The following is a 25595-nucleotide window of genomic DNA, read 5'->3' on the forward strand; positions in this document are numbered from 1 at the left end:
TGTATTGCAGGAAGTGCTGTGTCCCTCAATGACTCAAATCGATCCTCCAGAGTGAGCCTTGCATCAGTGTCCACGAGATCCTCATCGACGTCAGTAAGCAGCGAGGTGAGTAAGAAGCAGAGCAAAGACCGACCATTTCCTGTGCACCTTCCCTGCTGTAGTGTTAACACTGCACTCACAGCCGAGGTGTCACTGCCCCCTCTGTTAACCCTCCGACAACCGTCTGAGATCTCTGCGCTCCTCCAATTCGGGCCTCTTGCGCATCCCTGATTTTAATCGCTCCACCATTGGCTGCCATGCCATCAGCTGCCTAGGCCCTGAGCTCTGGGAATTCCCTCCTAAACCTCTCCACCTCTCTCTCCTCCTTTAAGACCGCTCCTTAAAACCTCCCTCTTTGACAAGCTTTTGGTCACCTGTCCTAATATCTCCTGATGTGGCTCGGTGTCAAATTTTGTTTGATAATCACCTTGAGGCGTTTTACTACGTTAAAGACGCTGTATAAATGCAAGTTGTTGTTGTCGATATACACAGAGCCCACTGACTCCTCCCTCTCTGATCTACCACCATCATTGCCCATTCCTTGTCCCACCAGCATTGCCCTGTTCCCTGTTCCATCAATCCCACTCCACTCAGAGTCAGTGTGTGATTACTCTATCCTGGATTCCCATCGTTGGTGCCATAGCAATGTTCCTGGCACCCAACATGCTGTGGTGGATTTAACTTTTGACTAGTACGCCAGGCAAGGCAGGTGATTTAAAATAAAATGTAAATGCATAGCCTTAAAATTAGAGCTAGGCCATTCATGGGTGATGTCAGGAAGCACTTCTTCACACATAAAGTAGTGAAAATCTGAACTCTCTTCACCACCCCCCCTCCAAAAAAATGCTGTTGGGCTGGGGGGTCAATTGAAAATTTCAGAACTGAGATTGATAGGTTTTTATTAGGTGAGAGTTACAGAAACCAGAGTGGGTTAAAATGCAGATCAGCCATGATCAAATTGAATGGCAGAACAGGCCTCGAGGATCTGAATGGCCTCTTCCTGTTCCTTTGTTTTCTTCCTATGTACCTAAAATTTAAAAATGTTTCTACTCCTGCTGCTGTTGCAATAAGCACCACTGTCCTCCCTCCTCTGAGGCAGGTGACCTGGCAGCGGCAGGTGCCCACTGAAATGTCCCTGACCCCCAGGAAATCAGCTGGAGACATAGGGTGAGCGGACGCCTCACTCCCCCCGAGTCACGCTGCCAAAAGGAGAATCAGCCCTTATGTTCATAGAATCATAGAAGTTTACAACATGGAAACAGGCCCTTCGGCCCAACATGTCCATGTCGCCCAGTTTATACCACTAAGCTAGTCCCAATTGCCTGCACTTGGCCCATATCCCTCTATACCCATCTTACCCATGTAACTGTCCAAATGCTTTTAAAAGACAAAATTGTACCCACCTCTACTACTGCCTCTGGCAGCTCGTTCCAGACACTCACCACCCTTTGAGTGAAAAAATTCCCCCTCTGGACCCTTTTGTATCTCTCCCCTCTCACCTTAAATCTATGCCCCCTCGTTATAGACTCCCCTACCTTTGGGAAAAGATTTTGGACTATCTACCTTATCTATGCCCCTCATTATTTTATAGACTTCTATAAGATCACCCCTAAACCTCCTACTCTCCAGGGAAAAAAGTCTCAGTCTATCCAACCTCTCCCTATAAGTCAAACCATCAAGTCCCGGTAGCATCCTAGTAAATCTTTTCTGCACTCTTTCTAGTTTAATAATATTCTTTCTATAATAGGGTGACCAGAACTGTACACAGTATTCCAAGTATGGCCTTACCAATGTCTTGTACAACTTCAACAAGACATCCCAACTCCTGTATTCAATGTTCTACTTCCTGGAACAAAAATCAGGCTGTGCTGTTAATGTTCCTCAAATCCCCAGCCCTTTCCCAACAGATCTCCATCCAGCTGCTTTAAAAATGGCAAGTATCCTCGATTCAACTCCCTTTTCTGGGCATTTGTTCCATATCCGCTGTCCTTTTCTGACCTCTGACCTTGCTCAAGGTTTGTGAATGCTGTGCTTGTTCTCTCTAGTTCTCGGCTCATTGTCCGAGTTATATCGTTCGTTTACTTCTTCCCCGTCTTTCATTACTTGAAGGACTAGATCATATCTCTCCGCTCTCTCCTTTAAATTAACAACAATTTGCATTTATGCAGCTCCTTTAGCGTAGCAAAATGTCCCAAGGTGCTTCACAGGAGTGAAACCAGATAAAAAGTGACACTGAGCCAAAGGAGGAGAAATTAGGACAGGTGACCAAAAGCTTGGCCAAAGGGATAGATTTTAAAGGGCGTCTTAAAGGAAGAGAGAGAGGTGGAGAGGTTTAGGGAGGGAATTCCAGAGATTAGGGCCTAGGCAGCTAAAGGCACGGCCGCCAATGGTGGGACGAAGGAAATCAGGGATGCGCAAGAGGCCAGAATTTGAGGAGCGAAGAGATCCTGGAGGGTTGTCGGACTGGAGGAAGTTACAGAGATAGGGAGGGATTAGTGGAGATCTCCCTGCCTCCCATCAATCTATGCTGACTCCCTCATACCATCCCATACCTATACAGTTTGTTTGACATCTCACTTCTGTGAAGTTTGAATACGTTCCAAGAAAGAGCAGTTTGGAGTGTCTGGGTTGCTTTGGAATGGGTTTCTAGGATTGAATCGTTTGTTTAATTGGGGTATTTTGGTATAGAATGGGTGGGCCTGATTGAGACTGCTTTGGTTCTGATGTTGGCTTATTCCACCCTTCAACTAATGCTGTTTTTCCTCATTCAGCGTTCTACACAAAGAAAAGCTTTGAGTACCTCGCCTAAGCTGTCACAAAACTCTGCTACTAAAGAAAAGATAAATTCCAGGGTTAAGCACATGACGTTTGCAGAAGACGATAACTGCCAAATCGATGAAGAGCCATCCGACTCTTCTGGTGAGTTATGGGGTCAGTTTTTTGCAATGACCAGTAACAATCTTAGGCAGTCCTTTGAAACAATCAGCCGTTTGTATTTGGTTGAGGAAAGTTCGTGCTAGGGAATGGGACATGTCAGGTACAGCACAGATACCTGAAGATTAATGCAAACTGTTCCCTCACTGTGAGTGAGAGCCCTCTCTCGCTGTGTCTGAGAACTCTCTTTCTGTGTGAGCAACAGCCCCTCTTTCTCTCTCGCTCTCGCTCTCTGGGACCACTACTGGTTCTCAGTTACTTAAACGACCTGGACTCAAACTCAATGCAGAGTGGTCAGATGTGCTGCTGATACCAAACTGGGTGGTGTAGCAGTATTGAAGGAAGCAGCTCAGTAATAGGAATGAATCGTTCAAAATAAGTATGTAGGAAGATCAGTGGCAGATGGAATTTAATGTAGGCACATGCAAAGTATTGGACATAGAGTGCAAACAACAAAACACGCGTACTACATGAATGGTGCTGAAAGAGCGAAGGATGAAGCTGAGTTACCTGGGAATCTCAGCACACTGTACGCTAAACAGGTCCAACCAACGTAGCAGTTAACTACACAGTTAAAACAAGACCCACCTTGAGCACTGTGTCTGGTTCTGGTCAGACCCACCTTGAGCACTGTGTCCGGTTCTGGTCAGACCCACCTTGAGCACTGTGTCCGGTTCTGGTCAGACCCACCTTGAGCACTGTGTCCGGTTCTGGTCAGACCCACCTTGAGCACTGTGTCCGGTTCTGGTCAGACCCACCTTGAGCACTGTATCCAGTTCTGGTCAGACCCACCTTGAGCACTGTGTCCAGTTCTGGTCAGACCCACCTTGAGCACTGTGTCCGGTTCTGGTCAGACCCACCTTGAGCACTGTGTCCAGTTCTGGTCAGACCCACCTTGAGCACTGTGTCCGGTTCTGGTTATACCCACCTTGAGCACTGTGTCCGGTTCTGGTCAGACCCACCTTGAGCACTGTGTCCGGTTCTGGTCAGACCCATCTTGAGCACTGTGTCCAGTTCTGGTCAGACCCACCTTGAGCACTGTGTCCAGTTCTGGTTATACCCACCTTGAGCACTGTGTCCAGTTCTGGTCACTGTGACACAAGGGAGACATTCGAGTGCTGGAGGCAAAGCAGGAAGGAGCCCTGAGGCTGATCATCAGGGTCAGGGATCTGTGTTATGGGGAATGACTTTGGCTTTTCAGCCTGGAAAGGAACCTGAGGGGTGAACCTATAGAGGGATGAAAGATAGTAAACGGTATGGACAAGGTAAATCCCAATTATTCATTTAAAGCAAACTGTGGGAGTAGGACAAGGAGAGACAAATACAATCTAGTGGAAGGTAATGTTAGGACTGAGATCAGGAAGTCCTTCATGCTGGGAGTGAGCAACAGGTGGACTGGACTCCCGGGCAGAGTGGTGGAGGTGAATCCTGGATGCATTTAAAAAACAATAAAATGATACAAAAGGGAGAGAACAGGGTGCTTCTGGACAGATGAACTAGTGTGGGACGAATGGCCTTCGCCAACCGGTGATCTGTTTCACCTACGGATCTTATTCCGTGTTTTCACTGGATCCTCCTGGCCTTCAGGAGCTGACAGAATCCCTCGACAGTGGACCTTGCCTTGGGCTTTACTGACACATTAAACAGTGTGATAGAACAAAACCAAATCAAGACTGATATTGATAGATTTTTGTTGGGTATGTGTAGCAAGGGATATGGAGCAAAGGTGGGTACATAGAGTTGAGGTTCAGATCAGCCATGATCTAATTGAATGGTGGAACAGGCTTGAGGGGCTGAATGGCCTACTCCTGTTCCTATGTTCCTAAGTGAATAGCAGCAGGAGCACAGCATGTCTTTTACAGTAACTAGCTCCCGTGTAGCAGGATAGTTGTACTAAACTAGGATACAGGTTCTCACAGATCTGACCAACTCTCTGTCAGCAAAGGCTACAGACAGATATGCCAATTTGAAAAAGGCTAAAAAATACTTTCAAACAAGTGACCAGGACCAAGCAGATTTAAATAACTATCTGTACATTTCTTTAAAAAAGCAGCCAATCAAACACACATTTGAAAGAAGTGCACAAAATATTTGAATTGGACGGCTCGGCCTCTCCCTTGGATACCTGTCTGTAAACTGACTCATTGTTGCACCAATGGAGGCTTTGAACACACTGAATGATGGGAATGAGGAGGAGTTCCTGAGGGAGCAACAGTTGGAGGTGCAGTGAGGCCAGACTATTCTAGGCCTGTACCCAGACACGATAGGGAATGCCTCCCCTCGCTGCTCCCACTTCGCAGGACAGGCTGTCACTGAGTTATACCGCCTGCTGCACAAGGATCAGACACAATACGTGAATCAGGATCAGCTCCTGTACAGGTGTAGGTTACCACAGCACGAAGCTTTCACACTATTGCCTCCTTCCAAACCAACCCAGGAGACACCTACCACAGGGGCTTACTCTCCAAACAAGTACCCACTGCTTCCTTTCCAGCAGCCAGCCCCTTGTCCGTTTCCAGGTTTCACCTTAAATCAGCACTAGTTATTTAATGGTCTCTCTTGTGGAATGAATAAAACAATGAGCTCTCACAGCATTCCATGTACGTTCTATTGTAGGCAGCCACCAATCGGTTAACAAAGTGACGACGAGCAACTACAGATTCACTCGAGTTTCCCCTCACAAACAGGTGAGAGACACACACTAGTATGGGCTTTCTGACACTTAATATGTAATGGGGTCCTTGGACCTCGATCCTCACTCTCTAGACACACCCTTGTTCCTTTTTATTACCAGTCCAGCTGGAATACATGGCCCAGTTGGATAAGAAGTATAAAACAGAAATATAAACCACCTTCTCACCATATTCCCCCAATCGCACTACCCACCTTCTCTCCGTAACCCCCAATCGCACTACCCACCTTCTCTCCGTAACCCCCAATCGCACCACCCACCTTCTCTCCGTAACCCCCAATCGCACTACCCACCTTCTCTCCGTAACCCCCAATCGCACCACCCACCTTCTCTCCGTAACCCCCAATCGCACTACCCACCTTCTCTCCGTAACCCCCAATCGCACCACCCACCTTCTCTCCGTAACCCCCAATCGCACCACCCACCTTCTCTCTGTAACCCCCAATCGCACTACCCACCTTCTCTCCATAACCCCCAACCCCATTACCCACCTTCTCTCCATAACCCCCAACCCCATTACCCACCTTCTCTCCATAACCCCCAGTTCCTTTTCTTCCAGAAACACCTCTAATGACCTCTTGACCCCAGTTATACTGTCAACTGCACTATCTTTCTCTGCTAACTTATTCCACAACTCAGTTACCCTTTGGATAGGAAAGATCTCCCTGGTTTTCATTATTTCCTGATACCCACAATCATCTTTGTTACCCCCCCCTCCTTACACTGTCCCCTCCAGGACAGTAATACTCTTCCTGTCACTCGGCAGATGAAGGTTTGCAATGTGCAGTCGCTGGGTGACAGGCTGTGCAGTATGAGCTGTGTTGCTCAGTCCTGTTTAACTAACCAGCACCAAGATTCTTTAGAGACACAGCATCAAACAGGAAAGTGGTTTACCAAAGTGTGAAGTAAAGAACCCAACATCAGTTTATTGCACATCTGGGCCTGAACATCTGCGACTCGTGACTTTCAGGTGTCTAACTGTCCCCTTGCTGCTCTTCCACGTATCAATTCAACCTTATTCTTTTCTGTTTCCTTCACCCTGCTGTCCTGCAAGTTACCATCTGTGGAGATTGTGCTGAATTCCCACTCAACCTCTTCCCAGGTCAGGGATTGAGCAAAGTTTCAACTGCCCTCCCCCCCCCCGCCCCCCCAAACCTGGCCACAGCCTCCTCAATTCAAGCTATCTCTTGTTCTCTTTGGCAGCCTCCCAGTGTTTCAGGCCATGATGCACTATATTCTGCCCACCTCTGACAATATAGTTCCCATCCACTAACTTACAAGGTTTGGCATTCGATGCTTTTGTCTCAGCTTCTGCTGCTATACTGGCAGAGTTTCAACTATTGGGGCTTTGGACTAGGTGGGCCGGTCCCACTGGGCTGTGACTGAAGACATCAGAAAATTAGAAAATAATCTGACTTACATTGAAATCAGTTAGAAATACACACTGACTGACCCACAGATAGGGAGTGAGGAGATAATGACTGACCCACAGGTAGGGAGTGAGGACGCACTGACTCACCCACAGGTAGGGAGTGAGGAGATAATGACTGACCCACAGATAGGGAGCGAGGACGCACTGACTCACCCACAGGTAGGGAGTGAGGACGCACTGACTCACCCACAGGTAGGGAGTGAGGACGCACTGACTCACCCACAGGTAGGGAGTGAGGAGATAATGACTGACCCACAGATAGGGAGCGAGGACGCACTGACTCACCCACAGGTAGGGAGTGAGGACGCACTGACTCACCCACAGGTAGGGAGTGAGGACGCACTGACTCACCCACAGGTAGGGAGCGAGGACGCACTGACTCACCCACAGGTAGGGAGTGAGGACGCACTGACTCACCCACAGGTAGGGAGTGAGGACACACTAACTCACCCACAGGTAGGGAGTGAGGAGATAATGACTGACCCACAGATAGGGAGCGAGGACGCACTGACTCACCCACAGATAGGGAGTGAGGAGATAATGACTGACCCACAGATAGGGAGCGAGGACGCACTGACTCACCCACAGATAGGGAGTGAGGAGATAATGACTGACCCACGGGTAGGGAGTGAGGATGCACTGACTCACCCACAGGTAGGGAGTGAGGACGCACTGACTCACCCACAGGTAGGGAGTGAGGTACGGAACAACGTGATACTGGCCGACCGACCGGTGTGAGGGGACTGATACTGACTGACTGACCGGTATGAGGGGACTGATACTGACTGACCGACCGGTGTGAGGGGACTGATACTGACTGACTGACCAGTGTGAGGGGACTGATACTGACTCACTGACCAGTGTGAGGGGACTGATACTGATTGACTGACCAGTGTGAGGGGACTGATACTGACTGACTGACCGGTGTGAGGGGACTGATACTGACTGACCGACCGGTGTGAGGGGACTGATACTGACTGACCGACCGGTGTGAGGGGACTGATACTGACTGACCGACCGGTGTGAGGGGACTGATACTGACTGACCGACCGGTGTGAGGGGACTGATACTGACTGACCGACCGGTGTGAGGGGACTGATACTGACTGACTGACCAGTGTGAGGGGACTGATACTGACTCACTGACCAGTGTGAGGGGACTGATACTGATTGACTGACCAGTGTGAGGGGACTGATACTGACTGACTGACCAGTGTGAGGGGACTGATACTGATTGACTGACCAGTGTGAGGGGACTGATACTGACTGACCGACCGGTATGAGGGGACTGATACTGACTGACTGACCGGTATGAGGGGACTGATACTGACTGACCGACCGGTATGAGGGGACTGATACTGACTGACCGACCGGTGTGAGGGGACTGATACTGACTGACCGACGGATAAACTGAGACTTTTAATGAGCTGTTTCCTCTCCACAGTCCCATGTAGCAGGACGAGGGCCCGAGTTCATGAAGAATTTATTTAATTTGTTTGGCCTTAGTCCTCTTGTTCTGAACTTCCTCCAACGTCTGAACCTGGAGCCGCGGGCTGGAGATAAGTGCTATGTGACCAGGACGGAGATCCAACGCCTGCCGCAATATCCTTTTTACTGGGTTCCTTCCTCACAGCGATCAAAATAAGGGAACGTCTTCATTTTCACAATCTCCATCTGCAGTGCAGACCTGATGGCTTCCCACTGCTCCGAAAGAGAATGTGCTCCTGGTGCACCTGTGGTTTACCTGCACTCTGCAGTGTGGCACCGCTCTGAGGTGGACGCACAGAGCCAAAACCAGCAGTAAAACCACAATAAGAATATTTACAGCAAAGCACAGCTTCAAACCAGACCGGGGTGTGAGGTGGGGGAGCAAACTAGACTGTGTACATTGGTGCACAGAGTACAAGAAACAACTGGGGAACTGGAATCATTGGTTAAAATGGAAGATCAAGACGTAACTGAAACATGGCTGCAGCTGGGTCAGGATTGGCAATTAAATATTCCTAGGTATGAAACTTTCAGAAGAGGTAGGGAAGGCAGAAAAAAGTACTGTGGTTGGATTAATTAAAGATAATATCATAGCACTGGAATGTAAAGATTTAAATAGAGAAATAGTATCCCTTTGGACTAAACTGAGGAATAGGAAGAAATGAGCCATACTACTGAGAGTCTAACATTGGCAAACAATGGACAAGCAATCAAAGATGAAATCTGTAAACAAATTAGAGAAGTATGTACTTCTATTAATAATAGAATTATAATTGTAGGAGACTTGAATAATTGATGCTAGACTGGGATAGAAGAAATATTTGTGTTCTCAGTTGCTACTCCAATGAGGAATGAAACGTTATTTGACCTGGTCCTGGATACCGAAGCAGAACAAGTAGGCAGTCTAAAAGTAGGGGAGCATTTGGGAAACAGTGACCACAACATCATTAGGATCAGTGTAAGAATAGAAAAAGAAAAATCCAGGACAAGGATACTTAACCCTCAAGAAGAAAATTAGATTGAGCTAAAAACGGGACCTTGCCCAGATTAAACGGAAGGAAAAATTGGTAAATAGGATCGTAGATCAGTAATGGGAAATATTTAATCAGGGAATGGGAAAGGTTACAAATCCAAGTACATTCCAGTAAGGGAAAAAGGTTGAAGGTTTGGGTATGGATGAATAGGGCAATGATCAAATTTGAAACTTAAAAAAAGAATAATTTAGCACTCACAGGGCAGGTAATAAAAATGAAAGCCAGGACAAATATAGAGAATATATAGAGCTACAAAAGAGAGTTTAGAAATGCTAGTGTGAGTATGAGAGAAAATGAACAAATAAAACACAAAGCACAATAAAAAAGCTTTCTACAGGAACATCAGTAATAGGGTTAGTAAAGGCCATTCTTGGCAGTCTTGTTGGAGTGGACCATTCAAAGGCGATGCTCTCAGTGGGACACCAAGAGAAGGAGGAGGCGCCATTACAGGGGCAGCGGAGCCCCGGAAAGTTTTCTTTGGATGTTTGACGAGGCTCCCCCAGAGCCGAGCGAGCTCTAAAAAGAGGTAACAGGGTCCTTAATAGAGGGAGAGGATCCCACTGCTCGGCCCTCCCTCCATTCCCCCAACATGAGTGGGATTACCACCACTGCCCCAGTGTATAATGCCATTCCTGCTCTGGCAGTCCCTGGGGTCATTGGTGGCAGGGAGGGAATTCAGGCAGGCTCCCAGGGCCTGCTGCAGCAGGATGGTTTGGGCTCAGGGGCCTGCTCTCCTGTGGTGGGGGAGGGAAATCGTGGTCAAGGTGGGAATACAGCGGTCGGTCTCCCCACACAATCTCCAGTCTTTATGCACTGATAGTGGAGGAAAGTCCAGCCTGGCCAGAACCTACACCCGACTCCGGCCAGCACCTAGTGGCTGTTGAGAGGGGATGTCTGGTAGAACAAGATGTGTCCTCCTCTCGTTGATATAATGGCTTCTCCTAGGCCTGGCTTATAAATTCAAACGGCCACGTTTCACCCAGTGGTGTCCTTTTGGTCGGCTCTCCCGCGAGGCGACCTCTATTCTGGATCACCTCCCATTGCTGCCACCTCCCATCCATGATCCTCTTTCCACAGGCTTGCTGAAGCAGCATCCCCAATCCCTCACTTTGTACATGGCGTTAGACTTTGAAATCCAGTCCGATAGAGGGAGCGAACACTCAATCGTGCGTCAGCAACACCTTTATAAAATCACAGTCTCCACATTGGTCACACGGTTTGCCAGGACCAATGGGAGAAGAGTGTGTAGAGAATGAATCATTTGAAGTTTCATCGCTCCCCCCCGCTGTTTCTCTAACTGCTGGATTTACAGATGATGCTCCCACGTACAATGATGTGATTGAAGCAGGATATCAGAACCTGCTCAAGCTGAAAGAGATGAAGGAGAAACTGTGCCAGCAGCAGCCCAAAGGGTCAGTGATACCGAACCGACAATAGCACACGCGGCATGGGCAGCGTGGGACCAACTTGTAGGCGGCCCTGGTACCTTCAGCTGGTATCTGAGTATCGGCAGTGGGCAGCCTGTTGTTGCTAGGGTTCCTCCCCCCTCCACGGGCATCGTGCTGCACCTCTTCACGCACTGCAGTAACCGTGGCCGTGCACTGCTCGCCTTTCGGAAATGTTTGTTTAGCGATACAATCTCTAATTAATGTAGATTTTCACCAATCATTTCTACCCCTGTTCTAATGTCTCATCAGTGCCATCCAGTTCCTGTTCTCTTCCCCCCCTCCCCCCCGGCCCCCATAGCTGGCGTCTGGCCTCCTATACCACTGTGATGTTCCATCAATGTCTCCGGGCTTGGCCCCACCCTCACCTCAGGAACCTGGAGCTCGACGTTTGGAGAACGAAATATGTTAAAAGTATCTGAACTCCCTTCGGCCCAGATCCTGCTGTATCCACGGTGACTTTTACACAAATAGTGACACCGCACTGATATCACTATCACATAGTGAGCAGGAAGTGAGCCGCCTGTTATACAATAAAGAGGAATTTGTGTCACCACCATGTTTTTTTATTTTTATATTAAACATCAGGTCTTTGAAACGTCCTGAAAACATCAGTTGTTGTGAAAATTCCAGTTTTAAAGTAAGTGAATGGTCGGGAGCTGGCTGGACAAGCTGGGCCCAAATCCAGGCCAGGCTGATGGCAATGAAAGGCCCCCTGTCTCCTGACATCACTAATTAGCCTGTCTCAGGATGGCTGGCGTGGGAAACGGAAAAAGTGCCACACCCGAGAGCTTGGAGCTCAACCCCATTGTTGGGACAGAGTAGAGGGAGCATTATCCTGCATCAGGCTGTGTCAGACCTCACCTCAGGGTGCTTGATGCTGACACTGGGTGCCTGAATTCCCCAGCACTGACATCCCTCACCTTGCAGAGCAAATTAATAAAAAAAATTACTAACCACACCAGACCCAACTATACCAGGGGTCAAAGCTCCAACTACACCTGGGGTCAAAGCTCTGACCATACCAGAGGTCGAAGCTCTGACTACACCTGGGGTCAAAGCTCCAACTACACCTGGGGTCAAAGCTCTGACCATACCAGAGGTCGAAGCTCCGACTATACCAGGGGTCAAAGCTCCGACTGCACCTGGGGTCAAAGCTCTGACCATACCAGAGGTCGAAGCTCCGACTGCACCTGGGGTCAAAGCTTCGACTATACCAGAGGTCAAAGCTCCGACTGCACCTGGGGTCGAAGCTCCGACTGCACCTGGGATCAAAGCTTCGACTATACCAGGGGTCAAAGCTCCGACTGCACCTGGGGTCAAAGCTCTGACCATACCAGAGGTCGAAGCTCTGACTACACCTGGGGTCAAAGCTTCGACTATATCAGGGGTCAAAGCTCCGACTGCACCTGGGGTCAAAGCTCTGACCATACCAGAGGTCGAAGCTCTGACTACATCAGGGATCAAAGCTCCGACTGCACTGGGGTCAAAGCTCCGGCTACACCAGGGGTCAAAGCCCCGACTACACCTGGGGTCAAAGCCCCGACGACACCGGGGTCAAGGCCTGGGTTGTGCCTCTCCACCACCACCCCCCCCGCCACCGCTGACTCTGCACTCCCCTCTCTGCCTCTGCACTCCCCTCTCTGCCTCTCCCTGCTGCCCGTGAGTTGAATCCCCCACCATCGAATGTTAACCGGGCTTTCTGTGGTGCAGCTGGCCCTGACCTCCTAATATTCTGATGTACATTGCTACACACAGTGATTGAACCGTGTACAACCCCAGCCGCAGGAATCGCTGTCACATATCCCATACTGACTTGTTCGCCCCAAAATTATCTCTACTTCCTTCTTACAGGAGACAGTGGCTGGCACAGTCAAGATGAACACCAGCGCAGGTTGCGAAATCTCGAGTGTGAGTAGGACTATTATCTGCAATATCCAGCTCCTTGGAGAACATTAGAGCATGGGGTGTGGGGTAAATATTACACTGAGGGGGTGTGGGGTAAATATTACACTGAGGGGGTGTGGGGTAAATATTACACTGAGGGGGTGAGGGTAAATGTTACACTGAGGGGTGTAGGGTAAATGTTACACTGAGGGGGTGAGGGGTAAATGTTACAGTGAGGGGGTGTGGGGTAAATGTTACAGTGAGGGGGTGAGGGGTAAATGTTACACTAAGGGGGTGTGGGGTAAATGTTACAGTGAGGGGGTGAGGGTGAATTTTACACTGAGGGGGTGAGGGTGAATTTTACACTGAGGGGGTGTGGGGTAAATGTTACACTGAGGGGGTGAGGGGTAAATGTTACAGTGAGGAGGTGAGGGGTAAATGTTACACTGAGGGGGTGAGGGGTAAATGTTACAGTGAGGGGGTGAGGGTGAATTTTACACTGAGGGGTGTGGGGTAAATGTTACACTAAGGGGGTGAGGGGTAAATGTTACAGTGAGGGGGTGAGGGTGAATTTTACACTGAGGGGTGTGGGGTAAATGTTACAGTGAGGGGGTGAGGGTAAATGTTACACTGTGGGGTGAGGGGTAAATGTTACACTGAGGGGGTGAGGGGTAAATGTTACACTGAGGGGGTGTGGGGTAAATGTTACTCTGAGGGGGTGTGGGGTAAATGTTACTCTGAGGGGTGAGGGGTAAATGTTACACTGAGGGGGTGAGGGGTAAATATTACACTGAGGGGGTGTGGGGTAAATGTTACTCTGAGGGGGTGAGGGGTAAATGTTACTCTGAGGGGGTGAGGGGTAAATGTTACTCTGACGGGGTGTGGGGTAAATGTTACACTGAGGGGGGTGAGGGTAAATGTTACACTGAGGGGGTGTGGGGTAAATGTTACTCTGAGGGGGTGAGGGGTAAATGTTACTCTGAGGGGGTGTGGGGTAAATTTTACACTGAGGGGTGTGGGGTAAATGTTACTCTGAGGGGGTGAGGGGTAAATGTTACAGTGAGGGGGTGAGGGTAAATGTTACAGTGAGGGGGTGAGGATAAATGTTACTCTGAGGGGGTGTGGGGTAAATGTTACACTGAGGGGGTGTGGGGTAAATGTTACTCTGAGGGGGTGAGGGGTAAATGTTACTCTGAGTGGGTGAGGGGTAAATGTTACTCTGACGGGGTGTGGGGTAAATGTTACACTGAGGGGGGTGAGGGTAAATGTTACACTGAGAGGTGAGGGGTAAATGTTAGACTGAGGGGGTGAGGGGTAAATGTTAGTCTGAGGGGGTGTGAGGTAAATGTTACTCTGAGGGGGTGTGGGGTAAATGTTACTCTGAGGGGGTGAGGGGTAAATGTTACTCTGAGGGGGTGAGGGGTAAATGTTACTCTGAAGGGTTGCGGGGTAAATGTTACTCTGAGGGGGTGAGGGGTAAATGTTACTCTGAGGGGGTGTGGGGTAAATGTTACACTGAGGGGGTGTGGGGTAAATGTTACACTGAGGGGGTGGGGGTAAATGTTAATCTGAGGGGGTAAGGGGTAAATGTTACACTGAGGGGGTGAGGGTAAATGTTACACTGAGGGGTGAGGTGTAAATGTTACTCTGAGGGGGTGAGGTGTAAATGTTACTCTGAGGGGTGTGGGGTAAATGTTACTCTGAAGGGTTGAGGGGTAAATGTTACTCTGAGGGGGTGAGGGGTAAATGTTACTCTGAAGGGTTGAGGGGTAAATGTTACTCTGAAGGGGTGAGGGTAAATGTTACACTGAGGGGATGAGGGGTAAATGTTACTCTGAGGGGGTGAGGGGTAAATGTTACTCTGAAGGGTTGAGGGGTAAATGTTACTCTGAAGGGGTGAGGGTAAATGTTACACTGAGGGGGTGAGGGGTAAATGTTACTCTGAAGGGTTGAGGGGTAAATGTTACTCTGAGGGGGTGAGGGGTAATTGTTACTCTGAAGGGTTGAGGGGTAAATGTTACTCTGAGGGGGTGAGGGGTAAATGTTACTCTGAGGGGGTGAGGGGTAAATGTTACTCTGAGGGGGTGTGGGGTAAATGTTACTCTGAGGGGGTGTGGGGTAAATGTTACTCTGAGGGGTGTGGGGTAAATGTTAGTCTGAGGGGGTGTGGGGTAAATGTTACACTGAGGGGTGTGGGGTAAATGTTACTCTGAAGGGTTGAGGGGTAAATGTTACTCTGAGGGGGTGAGGGGTAAATGTTACTCTGAAGGGTTGAGGGGTAAATGTTACTCTGAAGGGGTGAGGGTAAATGTTACACTGAGGGGGTGAGGGGTAAATGTTACTCTGAAGGGTTGAGGGGTAAATGTTACTCTGAGGGGGTGAGGGGTAAATGTTACTCTGAAGGGTTGAGGGGTAAATGTTACTCTGAAGGGGTGAGGGTAAATGTTACACTGAGGGGGTGAGGGGTAAATGTTACTCTGAGGGGGTGAGGGGTAAATGTTAGTCTGAGGGGGTGTGAGGTAAATGTTACTCTGAGGGGGTGTGGGGTAAATGTTACTCTGAGGGGGTGAGGGGTAAATGTTACACTGAGGGGGTGAGGGGTAAATGTTACTCTGAGGGGGTGAGGGTATATGTTACTCTGAGGGGGTGAGGAGTAAATGTTACTCTGAGGTGGTGTGGGGTAAATGTTACTCAGGGGGTGAGGGTAAATGTTACTCTGAGGTGTTGTGGGGTAAATGTTACTCTGAGGGGGTGAGGGTAAATGTTACTCTGAGGGGGTGAGGGTAAATGTTACTCTGAGGGGGTGTGGGGTAAATGTTACTCTGAGGGGGTGAGGGGTAAATGTTACACTGAGGGGTTGAGGGGTAAATGTTACACTGAGGGGGTGAGGGGTAAATGTTACACTGAGGGGGTGAGGGGTAAATGTTACACTGAGGGGTTGAGGGGTAAATGTTACACTGAGGGGGTGAGGGGTAAATGTTACAGTGAGCAGTGCGAGGTATATCACTGTATTGCAATGTGGGGTCTGGTGTATATCAGTGTTACAGTGAGCGTTGTGGGGTATTTCAGAAAGTGCTACAGTTGAGGGATTTGGGGTAAATCAATGTTACAGTGAGGGGTATATCAGAGTGTTATATTGAGGGTGTGGGGTATATCAGAGTATTATAGTATGTGATATATCAGTGTTACAGTGAGGGGTGTGGGGTATCTCAGAGAGTTACAGTGAGGGGTGTGGGGTATATCAGTGTTACAGTGAGGGTTGTGGGGTATATCAGATTGTTACAGCGAAGGGTGTGGGGTATATCAAAGTGTTACTGTGAGGGATATGGGGTATATCAGAGAGTGTTACAGTAAAGGCTGTGGGTTATATCAGAGTATTACAGTGTGGGATATATCAGAGTGTTACAGTGAGGGGTGTGGGGTATATCAAAGTGTTACGGTGAGAGGTGTGGGATATATCAGAGATTGTTACAGTTTGGGGGTGTATATCAGAGAGTGTTACACTGAGGAATGTGGGGTATTTCAGAGTGATATAGTGAGCGGTATGGGGTATAACAGAGATTGTTTCAGTGAGGGGTGTTGGGAATATCAGAGTGTTATATTGAGGGATGTGGGGTATATCAGAATATTATATTGAGGGATGTGGGGTATATCAGAATATTATATTGAGGGATGTGGGGTATATCAGAATATTATATTGAGGGATGTGGGGTATATCAGAATATTATATTGAGGGATGTGGGGTATATCAGTGTTACAGTAAGGGGTGTGGGGTATATCAGAGAGCGTTACACTGAGGTGAGTAGGGAATATCAGAGAGTGTTACAGTGAGGGGTGTGGGATATTAGAACAAGGTGTGTGGGATATTACAGTGAAGGGTGTGGGGTATATCAGAGTATTACACTGAGGGGTATATCAGAGAGTGTTACAGTGAGGGGTGTGGGGTATATCAGAGTGTTACAGTGTGGGATATATCAGTGTTACAATGAGAGGTGTGGGGTATATCAGAATGTTGCAGTGAGGGGCATGGGCTATATCAGTGTTACAGTGAGGGCTGAGGGATAGAGCAGAGAGTGTTACAGTGAGGGCTGTGGGTGTTACTGTGAGTGATGTGGAGTATCTCAAAGAATGTTACATAAGAACATAAGAAATAGGAGCAGGAGTCGGCCAAGGCCCCTGAGGCTGCTCCACCATTCAATCAGACCATGGCTGATCTTCTATCTCAACTCCACTTTCCCATCCTATCTCTATATCCCTTAATTCCCTTAGTGTCCAAAAATCTATCGATCTCAGTTTTGAATATATTCAACGACTGAGCAGCCACAGCCCTCTGGGGTAGAGAATTCCAAAGATTCACAACCCTCTGAGTGAAGAAATTTTTCCACATCTCAGTCCTAAGGGGCCGATTTTCGGATGGCCGAGTGGGTGCATTGGGGGCGGGGGGGCTCCGAAAATGGCGGAATCACGGAGCGGGATCGGAGCCCGGCTCCAACCCGCTCACTTCTGGGTACCCCAATGACACGTTCAGGTGTGTGCGCAGCTCCCGCATGCAGGACTCCCACCGGCAATTAAAGCCGGCGGGATGCTGCATTAGATAGTTATTTAGGTAGTTGAGGTACTTGAGAGACCTCATTGACTGGAGATTTTGGCAGGGGTGCGATTTTGAAGGATCCTCAGTGTGTTTCCCGTGCGGTGGGAAACACTCCCTGTTGGAGCAGACGTGTTTCAGCCAGCAGCCAGTGGGAGATGCAAAGGATTATTTGACAGGTGGGGGGAAAACCTCATTTATTGCAGCAGGGCACTCTGTCACTTCAGACAAAGTTTTGGCAGCAACACCTTTGTCTTTCCACTCAAAATTATTAATTTATACCCTAAATTCTGCTGTGCAAACACACTTACCTACTTTGCGGACCCCGTCAAACTCAGACCGTCAGGATGGGGGGCACCATGGCTGCATTCATCACTTCATCCGAGGACGAGCAACATCACCAGCCTCGCCAGGCACGCCGTCCACCTCCGCCACGTGGAGCTCCACAACACAGTGCTGCACCACAGGTACCTGCACAACAGCAGGGAGGGCAACAACAGAGAGAGCGGTGTCGCAGGAGGCACTACCCTCACCACAGGGTCTACAGACTGAGGCTCAGCTTCCTGGACCTCTCTGACGAGCAGTGCATACAGAGGCTCAGAGTCAGGCGTCAGGTAGTCGCGGACATCCGCAGCCTCCTTCATGCCAAGCTGCTCCCAGCTGGGCCTGAGCAGCATCTTCTTACCTGGCGCTGTCGAAGTCACCACTGCCCTCAACTTCTTCACCTCCGGATCGTTCTAGGGTGCCACCGGGGACATCGCCGGGGTCTCTCAGTCGTCTGTACACAAGTGCATAAGGCAGGTCACCAACTGCTTGTTTCGCAGGGCCTCGCACTATATCAACTTCCCTACGGATGACCTCAGCCAGACGGAGAGGGCAGTGGGATTTCACTCTGTGGCTGGCTTCCCATTGGTGCAGGGTTTAATCGATTGCACCCATATAGCAATACGAGCACCTCCACATGAGCCAGGACTGTTCATCAACAAGAAGGGCTATCACTCCATCAACACTCAGCTCATCTGTGATCACCGCAAGAGATTCCTTCACGTGTGCGCTATGATTCCTTCATCCTCCAGGAGTCCAACATCCCGCCCCTCTTCCACGCACCGAACACCCGCAAGGGCTGACTCCTCGGGGACAAGGGATACCTCCTGCACACGTGACTCATGACACCTCTGAGGAACCCCACCACCGAGCAACAGCGTCGATATAACGGCAGCCACATCATTACCAGGTCTACAATTGAGCAGGCTATAGGGCTGCTCAAGATGCGCTTCAGGTGCCTTGATCACTCTGGGGAGCGATTCAAAGGCACCAGACAGACTGGGACGCATTATAGTCGTGTGTTGTGCCCTGCACAACATGGCACAACAGAGAGGGGTGCCGCTGGAGGAGACCCCATCCACATCTGCATCCATATTGAGGAGGAGGAGCTCGAGGAGGAGGAGGCAGAGGAGGAGGAGCAACCCATGGTAGAACAGCGGCTCACCTGGCTGCTCGTGAGGCCAGGGAGTCACTGATATGTGAACGGTTCTCCGAACATCAGACAGTGTGACGAGTCCAGTCCTCACCACCTGAACAGAGTAGCAGCCACACCAGCCCCCTCCCACCCCGCACAAAACAGTCCTGCAACTAAACATACACTCACTGTAGAGTGACCCAATGGGTGGCATCAAGTGTGGGCATTCGTGGTGAACCTCATGAAAGGGCCTTATTACACAAGCCAGTCAAGAATGGCCAAGACGTGGCAGTAGTGGTGACAATAATAATATTTAATGTGTCATTAAGAAAAATCAAATATAAATTAAAAAAATGACAAACCGTCCAACACCCTTGTGCATCCCCTTCGTGCTCACAAAACCTTCGCCTTTCTCTTCCGACTACTCCCACGTGGTGCATCCCCTGTGGCTGCAGCAGAGGTAGTGGCAGGTTGCTCTTGTTCATGCCCTGACCGTTTAGATGCTTTGGGTCGACGTCCTCTAGGTTTCGGTGCCCATGAGGGCCCTTCCACAGACTGCTCCACCTGCACCTGTGCAGGGGCAGACTCGCCCACCTGGAGAGGAGGCAGCACTGGGGGTACTGGTTGAGAGGGGGGCAACGGGTGAGACGTGGGAGCACTCTGAGTGGCATCCCCACTTCCATGTCGCCTTTCGCCATCAGCCTTCCCCTGGGCCAGGCCCATATCACTCCTACCACCCTGCTGGACAACAGTTTGGAGGACATGTGTGAAGCCTTGTAAGGCCAGTGCTAGTGTATCTGCCTGCCTGTTAAAGGCGGCAGAATGTTGTTCACCCTGAGTCTGAAGGGCCATTGTCAGGGCCTCAGTGGACTCGTTTGTGAGCTGTGCTTGAAGCTCGATGGAGGCTAGCCTTCTCTACATCACAAGCATTCCCGCAATTGCACGCGACACTATCTCAGACATGCCCTCACGTTCCTGTGACAGTATCTCAGAGATCCCCTCCTGTACCTGTGCCACCATTCCACTCATGCAGGAGTTGGACTCTTCCATCCTCTGCGCGATTGTGGAGAGTGTGCGTGGCACCTGTTCCAGCATCTCACAAATGTGCTGCTGCCCCTCGATCATTCTCCTTTTAAAGGATGGCCCTGAGGTTTCAGCATCTATGTCCAGCTGAGCAGAACCTGGAAAAGAGTGCTCCCAGCGACGTGGACTCTCCACAGCTGCCCCTGCCACCAGTGTCTGCTCATGCTCGTGTGTGGTGACTCACCATGTGTCACCCTAACAAACCGAGGACGGGGACCCACCAAGGTGTGTGTATCTGCGCTGGTGGATGGCTCACTCAGATGTGACGGTGCCCCCTCAGAGGCCAGCAGGTCCTCTGAGGAATCGCCCTCCGCCGTCACAGCAGTTGCTGAAGGCCCTGTAAGAGATCAGAAGGCAATATTAAGCATGGTGACTGATGTTGAGGTGCTGAAGATGGCAAGGCATGTTAACATCATTTGCTATTGTGAGTGCTGAATGTTAAAGTTCTGTCACCAGCCGTTTGTCGGGTGGCAGTCTCGACGTCCCCGATGGACAGGCACTCGAGGGTGCGGTTCACTTCAAGAGCCTCCTGCTCCGCGTCCGTGAGGACAACCTGATGTTGCGGCCCCCCTCCGGTCTTCACCCTCTCCCGTGCATTCCGGGCTCTCTTCTCCCATAAGGGGAGAAAGTAGAGAGGCGTGAGTGAGTGATGGTGATGTGGTCAACCACTGAATGCATTGGTTTTGAATGAGGCTGACCGTGAAAGAGATGCATCAGAGGGTGAGTGTGAGACAGAGCCATGACATTGTATGAGGATTGGGTTGAGTGGTAGTGGTGGGATGAGTACTGGGGAGGTGAGGATGAGCTTTGAGTGGGTGTGAGGAGTGATGTGATAGAGTAGTGTTGGCAGTGCAGAAGGTGTTGTGGGGTGGGGGCAGTGATGTGGAAGACGGAGTTTAGGAGAATAAGTGTGCTCACTTTGGCTGACCTCGTTAGGTCATTGAAGCGCTTCCTGCACTGGATCCAGGTGCGGGTGACGTTGCTGCTGTTGGTGACCTCCTCTGCCACCTCGAGCCAGACCTTGGTGGCAGAGGCAGGCCACTTCCTCCCGTCCGCCAGGTAGAAAAATCTCCCTCCTCCTCCTCACCCCATCCAGTAGGACCTGGAGTGAATCACCGCCCCCACTCCACAACTCCTTCTGCACTGCCAACACTACTCGATCACATCACTCCTCACACCCACTCAAAGCTCATCCTCAAACTTACCTGCACTTACTCACCTCCCCAGTACTCATCCCACCACTACCACTCAACCCAATCCTCATACAATGTCATGACTCTGTCTCATACTCACCCTCTGATGCATCTCTTTCACGGTGGATCTGGCAGCAGCCTTTCCCTGGTCTGCTCCATGCTGCACATTTGGTTGGTTGCTGCAGGAGCAGCATTGGAGAACTGCCCCTTTAAATAGGGCTCCTCCAGCTGACACCCTATGATGCGGGTGCGCAGTCCGTCTGCTGTGCAGGTTGACAACGGGGAGCCATGGTAAGTGCCTTCAATTTACCCGCGATCGCGTGGGGAACGGATGGATTTTACTGGGCGGGTTACCCACCCTCCCAGTCGCCTCCCCGCTGCCATCCCGCCTCCCTGATAATATCAGGGCCTAAATGGCTGACCCCTTATCCTGAGACTATGCCCCCTAGTGCTAGACTCTCCAGCCAGGGGAAACAGCCTCTCAGCATCTACCTTGTCAAACCCTATACGAATATTATATGTTTCAATGAGATCACCTCACATTCTTCTAAACTCCAGAGAGTATCGGCCCATTCTACTCAATCTCTCCTCATAGGACAACCCTCTCATCCCAGGAATTAATCTCGTGAACCTTCATTGCACCGCCTCTAAGCCAAGTCCATCCTTCCTTTGTTAAGGAGACCAAAACTGTACACAGTACTCCGGGTGTGGACTCACAAGAGCCCTGTACAATTGCAGCAAGACCTCTTTACTCTTATACTCCAAACCCATTGCAATAAAGGCTAACATACCATTTGCCTTCCATAATTGCTTTCTGTACCTGTTAACTTTCTGTGATTGGCGTACAAGGACACCCAAATCCCTCTGACTACCAACATTTTTTAGTCTCTCACCTTTTAAAAAAAATATTCTGCTTTTCTATTCTTCCTACCAAAGTGGATAATTTCACATTTCCCCACATTATACTCCATCTGCCACCTTTTCATTCACTCACTTAACCTGTCTATATCCCTTTGCAGACTCTTTGTATCCTCCTTACAGCTTACTTTCCCACCTAGCTTTGTATTGTCACCAAACTTGGACACATTACACTCAGTTCCTTTATCCAAGTCATTAATATATATTGTAAATAGCTGAGGCCCAAGCACTGATCCTTGCGTCACCCCACTAGTTACAATCTGCCAACAGTGTGGGGTATATCAGAGAGTGTTACACTGAGGGATGTGGGGTATATCAGAGTGTTGCAGTGACAGGTGTGGGGTATATTAGTGTGAGGGCTGAGGGGTATAGCAGAGAGTGTTACACAGAGGGGTTTGGGGTATATCAGGGAGTGCTACAGTGAGGGTCAGTGTGATACAGTGAGGGGTGTGGGGTTTTTCAGAATGTTACATTGGGTTATATCAGAGTGTTACAGTGAGGGGTGTGGGGTATATCACAGAATTACAGTGAGGGGTGTGGGGTATATCAGAGTGTTACAGTGAGGGGTGTGGGGTATATCACAGAATTACAGTGAGGGGTGTAGGGTATATCAGTTTTACAGTGAAGTCTGTGGTGTATATCAGAGAGTGTTACTGTGAGGGGTGTGGTGTATATCAGAGTGCTACAGTGAGGGGTGTGGGTTATATTGGAGAGTGTTACTATGTGGGGTATATCAGATGTGTTGCAGTGAAGGGTGTGTGGAATATCAATGTGTTACAGTGAGGTGTGTGGGATACTGGAACAAGGGATGTGGGATACTGGAACAAGGGATGTGGGATACTGGAACAAGGGATGTGGGATACTGGAACGAGGGGTGTGGGATACTGGAACGAGGGGTGTGGGATACTGGAACGAGGGGTGTGGGATACTGGAACGAGGGGTGTGGGATACTGGAACGAGGGGTGTGGGATACTGGAACAAGGGATGTGGGATACTGGAACAAGGGATGTGGGATACTGGAACAAGGGATGTGGGATACTGGAACGAGGGGTGTGGGATACTGGAACGAGGGGTGTGGGATACTGGAACGAGGGATGTGGGATACTGGAACGAGGGGTGTGGGATACTGGAACGAGGGGTGTGGGATACTGGAACGAGGGGTGTGGGATACTGGAACGAGGGGTGTGGGATACTGGAACGAGGGGTGTGGGATACTGGAACGAGGGGTGTGGGATATTACGGGAAGTGTGTGGGAAGTTACAGAGAGGGGTGTAGGCTCAAGGTGGACTGAGCTCCCAGGGGGATCAGTGGAGGGGGAGGGGCAGAGTAGAAGTGGGGAGCTGGGGGGGGTTTGTGCCCCTGCGGGGATCCAGCTCACGGGGGTGGCCAGTGAGTTGTGGACTTGGCTTGCAGCAAACTGTTTATTTTCCTCTGTTTTCCAGATCCCTCGACGCTGTAAGACTGGAAGCAGCTGACACAACACAGCGCTCAGTCTAATCTCGCTCAAACAAGGAGACAGCACTTCTAGCAACTGCCAAAACGTTCTGAAGATGAAAGTGAAGAGGATTGAAGAAGCTCGCTGCGGCCTGATGTCGCCGACATGGCACTGCATTCACAATAAAGTAGCTGACGATAGTCCAGTGACGGTCCTTTGTTTCCAACCTGGGTCCTCCGCCCATTCAATCTTGGGGGAGCGACTGCTTCACAGCCCAGCACATGGTGCACGCCCCATCCCAGCACACACAGCACATGGTGCACGCCCCATCCCAGCATACACAGCACATGGTGCATGCCCCATCCCAGCACACACAGCACATGGTGTACGCCCCATCCCAGCACACACAGCACATGTTGCACGCCCCATCCCAGCACACACAGCACACGGTCCATCACGGCATGCACACATACTCAATGCCAGCTCACCCACGCTCCATCCCAGCGCAGCCACGCTCCATCCCCATAGATTCATGCTCCATCCCACAGCACCCTCTGAATCGCGTGTTCCAGAAACTCCCCACCCTCTCAGATTGTGGAATGTGGGGTCACTCCAAGCGCTCCGTAATGTTAAAGGTGAGGGATTCCACCCCTGCACCTGATGCAGACACAGGAAAGAAAGAAAGACTTGCATTTATATAGTGCCTTTCACCACCTCAGGACATCCCAGAGTGCTTTACAGCCAATGAAGTATTTTTGAAGTGTAGTCACTGTTGTAATGGAGGAAATGCTGCAGCCAATTTGCACACAGCAAGATCCCACAAACAGCAATGTGATAATGACCAGATGATCTGTTTTAATGATGTTGCTTGAGGGATAAATATTGGCCAGGACACCGGGGAGAACTTCCCTGCTCTTGTTTGAGATAGCGCCTTGGGATCTTTTACATCCACCTGAGAGGGCAGACAGGGCCTCAGTTTAACATCTCATCCAAAAGACAGCACTTCCAACAGTGTAGCACTCCCTCAGTACTAAACTGGGAGTGTCAGCCTGGATCTTGTGCTCAAATCTCTGGAGTGGGGCTCAAACCCACGACCTTCTGACTCTAAGGTGAGAGTGCGACCCACTGAGCCACGGCCGATACCATAGCTCCCCCAGATACCATTGCAGCACAGCCGCACTCCCTCCTAGCACAAAGCTACACTGCATCCCAGCACACCCCCGGATACATTGTGGATCCAGGACAGCCCACATCTTGAATGGAGTGTGTATACTGGGATGGAGCACAAGTGCCGTGTATGTTGGATTGGCGCATATGGAAATTGGGATGGAGCTGTGCTGGGAGGGAGCGCGGCTGTGCTGGGAGGGAGCGCGGCTGTGCTGGGAGGGAGCGCGGCTGTGCTGGGAGGGAGCGCGGCTGTGCTGGGAGGGAGCGCGGCTGTGCTGGGAGGGAGTGTACCTGTGCTGGGAGGGAGCGCGGCTGTGCTGGGAGGGAGTGTACCTGTGCTGGGAGGGAGCGCGGCTGTGCTGGGAGGGAGTGTACCTGTGCTGGGATTGAGTGTAGAAAATCAGGTGACGTCCACAGTTAGCAGGTGATCCACAGCATCAGATTACCACCGGGCACCGAAAATGAAAATTTATCCTTGGTGTAGGAGGGAAGGGTTTCGATTTTCGTTGCGCTGGGATGGGGCTGGCTGTAAAAACGGGACAGCCTTCAACCGAATTGTACTGACACCAATATACTGGGGGTGAGGGGGTGAATAGAACTATGGGGATGGATTGAAATGGATACGGCGGAGAAGGGGAACATTTAAAGATCAGCAAACACACAGAATAGAAATGAACCACAAAATGAGCATGTTAAAAGCCAGGAATATAGGAAAGCTGACCATTCTACACCACACCACACTAAACCAAACCACACTAAACTAAACTAAACCAAACCACACCACACCACACTAAACTAAACC

The 25595-nt window shown here is 50.0% G+C and overlaps 1 protein-coding gene across 1 annotated transcript in view; it reads left to right on the plus strand.

Moving 5' to 3' along the window:
- The window catches only part of LOC137305433 (protein FAM227A-like), a 103426-nt gene extending 79600 nt beyond the window's left edge, over positions 1-23826 (plus strand). The window contains exons 10-16 of the mRNA XM_067974257.1: positions 11-105; positions 2811-2958; positions 5590-5660; positions 8541-8698; positions 10929-11030; positions 12918-12974; positions 23634-23826. Of these exons, the coding sequence (XP_067830358.1) occupies positions 11-105; positions 2811-2958; positions 5590-5660; positions 8541-8698; positions 10929-11030; positions 12918-12945 (602 nt within the window). The 3' untranslated portion in view covers positions 12946-12974; positions 23634-23826. The remainder of the gene's footprint in view (positions 1-10; positions 106-2810; positions 2959-5589; positions 5661-8540; positions 8699-10928; positions 11031-12917; positions 12975-23633) is intronic.
- The last annotated feature ends 1769 nt before the right edge of the window (positions 23827-25595 follow it).

Source organism: Heptranchias perlo, chromosome 40 (genome assembly GCF_035084215.1).
Source record: "Heptranchias perlo isolate sHepPer1 chromosome 40, sHepPer1.hap1, whole genome shotgun sequence".
NCBI classification, from domain to species: Eukaryota; Metazoa; Chordata; class Chondrichthyes; order Hexanchiformes; family Hexanchidae; genus Heptranchias; species Heptranchias perlo.